The 9,639-nt window shown below is 41.7% G+C and overlaps 1 protein-coding gene across 1 annotated transcript; it reads left to right on the top strand.

Annotated features, from left to right (window-relative positions):
* Positions 1–1,592: 1,592 nt before the first annotated feature.
* On the top strand, positions 1,593–9,220 carry zbtb11 (zinc finger and BTB domain containing 11). The gene is made up of 10 exons (XM_008338632.3): positions 1,593–2,169; positions 2,582–2,817; positions 2,915–3,146; positions 3,230–4,242; positions 4,364–4,660; positions 4,750–5,161; positions 7,176–7,293; positions 7,387–7,545; positions 7,956–8,131; positions 8,451–9,220. Exons 1-10 carry the CDS (start codon positions 1,860–1,862, stop codon positions 8,981–8,983), a joined length of 3,486 nt encoding a protein of 1,161 aa, XP_008336854.1. The 5' UTR covers positions 1,593–1,859; the 3' UTR covers positions 8,984–9,220.
* The last annotated feature ends 419 nt before the right edge of the window (positions 9,221–9,639 follow it).

Raw genomic sequence — 9,639 nt, 5'->3', positions numbered from 1 at the left:
CGTGTCAAACCCACAGCCTGGAGAGCACTACACATCAACCAGTGATGGTTACTGTTTTCCCATGGGTTAACTTTGTAAAACACTTTAGCAGCTAAAAACAGGAAGTATTTTTATTCAGGGAAAAACTCTCTGGATAGTAGCTTAGTTCAACTGAGCGAGGAATAAAATGTATTTATTTTAAATTTATTTTATTTTGTCTGCCATGTTAAGGAAGAGAGCAATAAAAAAAATAGTTGATACTGTCATAAACATTTTATCATAGCATCAATGAGACCAGAGATGCTTTATCATAGCATCAATGAGACCAGAGAAACCTAAAGATTCTGTGCTGGAGTTGGACAGCAACATGATCTGACATTAATCTAACAGACTGAACTCCACTCTACAGTTCACTATGAATGCAAGAGAGTTACTGATGAGTAATTGAATTGAGAACCTCCAAAACTGTACCACAAAACCACAGAGGAATGAAAATAAGATTTTGATAAGAAAAACAGTCGAACTGAAATTAATTTTATAGCTCTGCAAGATTTGGTTTAACATTAAAATAGCAATGTTAGAATAAAAATAGGATTGAAGGAATTCACTAAATCCAATAATAATCAAATAATCAAATTCAAAACAACATATGTTCTGGTGTCTGGGAAAATCACCACAGGACGCAACCCTAGTTAAAAGACACTATTTTACTCAATAAAGAATGTTTCCATGAAGGAACGGTGTAAAACTGAGTCTAAAATGTGAAGGTCAGTGTTCGAGCAACTGCAGTACATTTAGAGATATATGACCAGGGTTTAATTGCAGTCATTCTGTCTATTACTGAAGCAGTTAAAGACCAAGCAGTTAGAGGCCACAGAGAGAGAGAAGTGATTGTGCAAGTATAGCGGCTGTCGTGTAATCAGGATCTCTTGAATCCTCCCACTCCCTGCATCCTCCCAGGCAACAATGAAAAACAGCTCCTCGTGAGTAACTTTTTGCAAATATTCTTACTGTCTTCTAAGCTTCAGCCAATGTAAAAAGGTCAAGGTCAAACATTGCATACCGAGCATTTAAAGGTAAACAAGAACTGACTCACTTCTCTTTGGTAAGGTCGGTTAAAAAATCCACTGTTGTGTTAATCTTAAAATTTTGAAAATCAGAAGTAAATTTTTTCCAGCTGATATTTGGCTCTTGTGTGAGTGACTAATGGAAAAAAAAGTGGGTTGTTAAATGCTCTCCCTGATGAATTCATTCCCTGAGCCAATGTCAGGTGTTGAGCCAATGTCAGGTGATCTGGTTGTTACTCATAAAACCGATATTCATCATTACACTCCACTGATTTTTATAATACAAAAAATAATAGGTCTAAACTTTTGCACATCTGATCAGATTGCCAGTGGATTTTAATGTTTCATAACACATCATATAGATAAAGCAAATCGTTATTGTTCAATTTAAAATAGTAAAAATTATTTTTTTTAAAAAACAATACAAGTTGTAATAAAATAAAATAACGAGCACTCAATACCTTTTTTATTTCAGAGAATGTGCAAAACATGTTGACGTAGAATTTCGAATTTGTTTGAACACTGCGCCATCGAGTGGTGGCAAGGAATGACGACACTCTTCCGCTAGTAATTACGCAGCTTCCGGTTGTGCTGCAGCCATTTTGTCTGCTCGGGTAAGCCTAACTCTGTCGTTGATGAACTGCAGTTCCACCCTTAAAAACAATTTTAAATGTGGCTGTTTTTTATATTTTAAGTTTTAATTAATCTGAACATTGATTAAAATTTATTTCTCTATTTTCCATGTCCCAAGAAGGCATTTCCTTTTAGGATAAAGTCCTATTTAAGTATAAACCGCGCATATGCAACGACGACATGTCGTGTGAAGAAAGCTACTTAGCTATCGTTCGCTATCTGACTGATGAGCAGGAGCCATACGCCCCGGGAACGCCAGGCAACACCAAAAGGAAAATACGCAAGGCGGCGGCCTGCTATGTCGTGAGGAACGGAACTCTATTTTTTCAACGTCGCCTGAAGGGGCAGAACGAATTTACAGAGCTTGAAGTGGTGCTGCAAGAAGACCGGAGGAAGGAGCTCATCATCCAGGCGCACATCACGGAAGCGGGAGAGCACCTTAACCAACAATTCACCTGGGATTACATCTCCCAGAAGTACTGGTGGAGAGGTGAGGTACTCCAGTGCTCAATGAGGCACCACCACTCACTTCACAGCTATTAAAACTGCTGGTTAACCGATTAAATTTTACACATACACGTGTTAAATTTACGTTGAAGTCTTAACCGTCACATTTACGGACAACTCTGTCTGTCTCCATCTAGTGGTTAAATTATACTTATATTGGTCAATTTGATCTATTTTTTTGTAATTAGAATCAACTTTATACTCGTTTAGTTTGTTTTATTAATTCTGTTTGTGTAGACTATGGTATATACTGGTAGAAGTTTACACACCAAAATATTTACATAGTAATAAATGTGAGACGTTAGTGTCTGTTTTCTTCTACCGTAATTGATACTTTAACATACAAGTGCTATGTACAGTTAAACTTAATGATTTGTCATTTTGTTCTGTATCAGGTATCCTGAAGCAAGTTAAAGACCACATTAAACAGTGTGTCCAATGTCAGACAAAGCGGATTGCAGATGATGGAAGTCGACTGTTTTCCCAGCCAAAGAGAGCTAAAGGAGGTGTTGTCATCAATGATGAAGAAGAGGAGGAAGAAGAAGATGACGAAGACAAAGACGAATCCTTATTCGGATTGGAGACATCTTCTCATCAAAAATCCAACATGTCCAAGCATGAACTAGTCTTTGTAAGTATTGGGTTTATGGTTATTATGTAGAATGCTTAGCATTTACTTTCATCCAGTTTTGAGTTTTTGACCATCAATGTTGCATGTGCTTTTGCAGGTAGACAGCAAGGGCGAGGTGAATCAGTTTTTGTCCAAACATAGTCAGACGCTGTTGGACAAACTCAACCAACAACGCCTGAATAATCAATACTGTGACATCACGCTGCTCATTGAAGGAGAGGAGTTCCGAGCACACAAAGCTGTTCTGGCAGCATGCAGCGAATACTTTCATGAACTCTTTTTTGAGAAGGGAGCTGCATCTACACATGAAGCTGTGGTTGACCTTAGCTGTGAGTTCTACTTATTTTGTTTTTTTTTTAAACAATGTGTTTATTCCGTTGCTGTGTTTTAACCTCCAGGATTCTTTCCACAGGTTTCAGTAAAACCTCTTTCCTGCCACTGCTTGAGTTTGCATACACTTCCACCCTCACTTTTAATTTCTGCGTCATGGCAGATATTGCCACCCTTGCCCGACATTTGCTGATGACCGAGGTTCTGCAGATATGTGAGTCTGTGCACAAGCAAGTGGAAGAACAAAAGTTGACAGTGTATCAAAAAGGGGACGTGCACACTGTAGTGTCAACCCACATGTCCTCCCAGGACGAAGTTAAGAATGAGTCTGGGGAATACATGGTGGCAATACATAGTGACGGCAGCAACGTGCTGACCCAGAGTGCTGCAGTGGTAGCGGGTGAAGCCTTGGCTTTTGTTGAATCTTCGGGCAAAGGTTTCATTGAGCAACCGCTTGCATTTATTGCTGAAGCTGTAGAGGGAGTCCATGTGCATAGAGGAGAGGAGGACGAGAGCGAAACAGTGACTCTTATTGCTCCCAGTGAGCATGTTAAGCCAGGAGAGACTGTTACTCTTATCTCACACAGCACAGAAGGAATGGAAGGTGAGACGATGACGGTGGTCACCCACAGTGGACAGGCCGGAGCCAGTGAGTCCCTTGCTGTGGTGTCCGCCTGCCTTGCCATGGAGCAACCGCAGACAGCTGAAGGTGAAGCGTCCGTAATTGACGTTGACCTAAACGAAACAAACCCCCCAGACGTCACTAAAGTGGAATCCGTAGCTGCTGAAACATCCGTATTGCCACCAAACACACCAGATGTAGCACCCGCGCCTCAAAAACGCAAACGCGGTCGGCCGGCCAAGGTGAAGAAGCCGGTGGAGATGGAAGAGGTTGTACCACTCGCAGAAGAGGAAGGTCCTGCCTTTGATGAAAGCCTTGCAGACAAGCAGGAAATGGCATCAGATGACCCAAACAGAAGACGACTTCGGCAGCGTTCCATTGGTGAGGGAGGTTATGTCCGTCTTCATATGGGACTGGAGAACGAAGAGGAGGCAAAGATGGGCACGAGCCCTTTACGAACCGCACCTGCAAAGGTATGTTGTTTACTAAAAACACACTGTTTATTAGATGTAAACTACACTTTTAACTGAAATTCAAATATCATTCTTAAAATAGGGATGTAATATCAAAATATTATGTGGGATATGTTTTTAGGTTGGCACCAAGCCTGGAAAGAGAGGAAGACCACCAAAGCAACCCGTGGAAGTACTTTGCTCCGAATCAGGAGCAGAAGCTGAGACCATCATGACGGAAGACCCAGCAGCAGCAGGAGATGTGACGGTTGAAGATGATGTAGTAAAGCCGGATAAGAGCCCTGATGACTCCCCAGCAGAAGACGCTAGCGCTGAAGGCAAGCACACCTGCTCAGAGTGTGGCATGTCCTTCCAACGACGCTACTCCCTCATTATGCATTCGCTAAAACATGAGAAATCTCGTGGCTACCAATGTAGCGTAAGTATTTGGAGTGACCCCTAACCAGCCATTGTTTTTTAAAAAATTAACATGAGCTGCCTCTCACCTCACTGTTGCTGTCCTTCTAGCTTTGCAGTAAGGAGTTCCAGTATGCTGCCTCACTCCGCGCCCACCTGGCTCGACATAAGCAGCAGAGCATCCATCGAGCTCCGATCGGCAAACCCTCAGTGGGTCTGAACTCCGAGGGGAAGGCGGGCCACCTGGAAGACAAGAAATCGTCAGCGCACACCAGGAGAGAGTTTGTGTGTGACATCTGTGGAAAGACCTTACCAAAGCTGTACTCCCTGAGGATCCACATGTTAAGTCACACAGGTGTACGCCCCCACTCCTGTAAGGTCTGTGGAAAAACCTTCACCCACAAACACAGCCTGAAGATGCACAGGGCACTGCACGATGTCACCAAACAGTTCCAGTGTAAACTGTGTCAGAAGTACTTCGTGAGCAAGAGAAACATGGAGGAACACACCAGTCTTCACACAGGTACATGTACACCGGGGATTCAAAAATATACTTTTTAATGAGCGACTTTTTATCCTGATAAAAATCTGTTTTAGGGACATAAATCATTAATCACAGCCTAATTGTGGATCTCAGGTACATGTACACCGGGGATTCAAAAGTATACTTTTTAATAATATCCTGTTAAAAATCTGTTTTAGGGACAGGTTGGAATAAACACCATTCCTCAAAAAAAGGACATTTTAAGTCGAATTAATCACAGGCTAATTGTGGATCAGTCCAATCAACTACAACTAATCATGACATTAACTAACGATTGATGGAGAAGAAAAAAATCAAATATGCCAAAAAGAAAAATTCTGTATATTGCAGACAAAAAATATATTACAGCAGGGAGATGCATGTGTTTTACACTTGTTTTTATTTGTGATTAATCCAAAAGATGGAATTGTTAATGTGGAAAGATGTCAAGAAAATATGCAGAAATGTAACTTAAAATTTAGTTTAAAAATTTTCATGGATTTTAGTGATTACTCAGCATCTTTACAATGGCTTGTAGAATGAGAATTGCTTTGAAAATTGTATTACCTTTTATTACATTATTATTTAGGATAAGCGGTTTATGATGGATGGATGGATATTATTTAGTCTGCACTCCTTCACAATCCATTCATTCCAATCCAGTCAGCTTGTCAGACGTAGACGTAGTTTAAAAAAAAAACAAAAAAAAACTTTGTTGATCAATCAGTTATTTAAAATGGCAATTTTGTTTTAATACTTTTGTTTTATAGTGATAGTAAGTGTTTATAACATGTCTCCTCGCTCTTGCGGGGATTTTTAGAATTTTAATGTGAAATTTTGCAACGCAGTCAAGGGAAAAATAGTTGACAGCACTGTCAATATTAGTTTGAGGTGGAGGTTTGCACTAGAGGAATGAAGGTCAGCCGCAGCAAGACAGAGTGCGTGTGTGAAAACGAAAGGGAGAACAGTGAAATAGTGAGGCTACAAGGAGCAGAGGTGGTTGACTGTGGAAGAGAGGTGAAGAATAGAGTACAGGCAGGATGGAACAGCCGGAGAAAGGTGTCAGGAGTGATCTGTGACAGAAGAGTGTCAGCTGAGGTGAAGGGAAAGGTTTACAGGACGGTGGTGAGCCCAGCCATGATGTATGGTTTAGAGACGGTAGCAATAGGCAGAAGACGGGAGGCGGAGCTGGAGGTGGCAGAGTTAAAGATGCTGAGATTCTCTTTAGGAGTGACAAGAATGGACAGGATCAGGGATGAAGTCATTAGAGGAACAACACAGACAGGAAGGTTTGGAGAACAAGCTAGAGAAGCCAGATTGAGATGGTTTGGACATGTGCAGAGGAGGGGCAGTGGATACATTGGTAGAAGAATGTTAGAGATGGAGCTACCAGGTAGGAGAAGAAGAGGAGATATATGGATGCAGTGAGGGAGGACATGCAGATAGTTGGAGTCAGAGTAGAAGATGCAGAGGACAGGGGGAGATGGAAATCAATGATTTACTGTGGCAACCCCTGAAAAAAGGGACAAAGCCGAAAGAAAAAGAAGACTTTCAATATTAGTCCATATTTGTTACAGGAATCATATGGAATGACAATTCTGTGGCTTTGAAAGCTTTGAAAAGCAGTTTCATTTTGTTCCATCTGGTGCTTTAATGATTATAGCATTTGTTTTTTTCTTCCATGAGACAATGCATGGCAATTTAGTGCAACATTGCAACATGTATCAGGGATTTTAATAGTTGACATGTACGTTCCTAAAATATATACAATTGAATTATTTGGGTTAGGATTATGGTAGCAAGAAATGCCAAAAACAAATTAGTAATAACTTTCCGATAACAGCAAAATATTACTTAACGTGATTGACAGTAGGTTCAGAGATGCTTTGAAAGCTGCAGTATTAATTCACTTCCTTGAATGGTCAGCTTTTGCACATATATTTAGCCAGCAAACAGTATGACATTACTAAGAATTTCCCCCTCTTTTTCTTTTTTTTCCAATTTCGATCTTTAGGTGAATCTAAGTACCTCTGCAACACGTGTGGAGCAACTTTCCATCGAGCCTCGGCTCTGAGCAAACACATGAAGAAGCACCAGCCCAAACCAGACGTCCGTCCGTTTGGCTGCGCTCAGTAAGTGCTACTCAGTCTTCATGTCTGCATATGTGGCATATCGTATATGACGAGAATCTACATGCGGCTTACTCCTTTTTGTGTGTCCCGCAGTTGCGATAAGAGATTCTTTGAACTGAAAGATCTCCAGCAGCACATGAACAAACACATGGGCCTGAAGCCTTTCCAGTGTCAGGTGTGTGGGAGGTGCTACAGCTGGAAGAAGGACTGGTACTCACACGTGAAGTCCCACAGTGTTGCTGAGCCTTTCAAGTAAGTGTCGAACAGCTTTTTCAACATTTACCTTTTTTGGGAGTAGAGCTTGGAGCCGGAAGGTTGTCAGGTTCGAGTCCACCAGCTTGGCACCGTCCCCGCACAGCTGCTCACTTTGGTGATGGGTTAAAAGCAGAGGTCACATTTGTGCAGTGGTGTGTGCTGTGTCACAATGACATGTGGTTCACTTTACTTCCTTCAAGTCCGATGAATGTTGTTGGTCTGTAATGACATGTGGTTCACTTTACTTCCTTCGAGTCCGATGAATGTTGTTGGTCTGTTGGCCTAATTTTAAAGCAGCCCAATGGAAGGCGAATCCAATGATACTGTCCAAGTGTCTCCACTGTTTACACAAAATAGTGGACATGACTCTAGTTCAGGACTAATATGTTGTTTGTTTGTGTCTTTTGGTGTAACGTGTGCGTGAAAGAGTTCTATGAGAAGGCCTTGTTCAGGAGACACATGAAGAAGGCCACACATGGGAAGAAGGGCCGAGTCAAACAGAACCTGGAGAGAGAGTGTGAGCAGTGTGGAAGAAAATTTACCCAGCTGCGAGAGTACAGGCGCCACATCAACAACCACCAGGGTGAGACTCCTGTACCATATTTATTTTCTTGTTTATATCTTACAGCAGTTATCTCATGCCACTTGACATGTTACTATTTATTTTATATCTTAATATCTAAAGGGAATGTTTCATATTAGGTGAAATATTCAGCGTTGGGGCCGTTTGATTCAACGTTAGTGTTCAAAGGAGTGAAATTCCTGGTTTAAAGGATCCTTCAAAATTAGCCTGTAGTTTTCTAAAAACATGAAATATGACAAATATATTAAAAGTGATAAAATACATTGGTATTACGTGTTTAATTTGATGCTAATTGTTTTTTCTTTCCTTTACTCCTCAGGAGTGAAGCCATTTGAATGTCTAACTTGTGGCGTGGCGTGGGCCGACGCCCGCTCTCTGAAACGTCACGTCCGTACGCACACAGGAGAGAGGCCCTACGTTTGCCCTGTGTGCCAGGATGCTCACATTGACGCACGTACGCTGCGCAAACACATGGCCAAGTACCACAGCGACAGCCTGCCCAGCAAGATAATGCTGGATAAAGACACACTACAGTTTCACAACCAGGGCACGCAGGTGGAGCACGCCGTCAGCATCCTGGCATCTGACCTGCCTCCTGAGCTCCGACCTGCCCAGCAACCTCTCTCAGAGGAAATAGAGACAGTGCTGATCACAGACGAGACCGTGGAAGCCGTGGAGGCCGTCCAGGCCGTTGGCGACGGCTCAATGTCCACACTGTCGGATCAGGGCATCATGCAAGTCGTGAACTATGTCCTCGCCCAACAGGCAATTACGGGACCCAAGCTCGACGAAACACCTGAGGTGATTCAGACCATGGAGGTGGAGGTGTCTCATGTAGCTGAAGTTGAATAACTTTGTAGCAACACTGTAGTCGCTTTGACAGATCGCTGTTTGCTACAGACTGAAAATATGTCAAAATATGCTTATTTTTCTGAACCTGTACATAATGTAAGCAAACCACGACCTTTAATTCATGCAAAACTGTATGTTTGATTGGGTGCTTGTTCACAATTCCATTTGTTTTTGTGTAAATATATATGCGATAAAGTCATGAATAAACCACCAAGTGGCCAAACAAAGGTAAAACAATGTGGTGGTTGGTCAAAGTTATATCTGTATTCCATGAACCGTAAGTTATATCATCAAAACAATTAATAGCAGTGACATTTGCCAAAAACCAGGCACACATTGTATGGTCCAACAGGCAGCGTCTACCTGTTATTGTCATGTCCAGCTTAGCTCGATCTTTTATTATTCTCAAAAAGATTGGGAATTACAAAAATAGCCTTCCTGTTCTATTGAAAAAGATAGGGATGTCCGATAATATCGGTCGACATGCATATAATTACGTAATACCGGTAAGAATTGTCATCGGGTTTTCCTCCGATAATAAAAACCCAATAACGCAATGTCTGGGTTTGGCCCAGAGGATGTGACCTAAAAATTGTTTGGACAATATCTGCATATCGGATATCGGCGAAAAGTTAATATCGGACATCCCTAGAAAG

This window comes from Cynoglossus semilaevis, chromosome 2, assembly GCF_000523025.1.
Source record: "Cynoglossus semilaevis isolate Cse_v1.0 chromosome 2, Cse_v1.0, whole genome shotgun sequence".
In the NCBI taxonomy this organism is placed as follows: Eukaryota; Metazoa; Chordata; class Actinopteri; order Pleuronectiformes; family Cynoglossidae; genus Cynoglossus; species Cynoglossus semilaevis.
The sequence above is the reverse complement of the archived record's forward strand: the minus strand, read 5'-3'. Positions and strand labels throughout refer to the sequence as shown.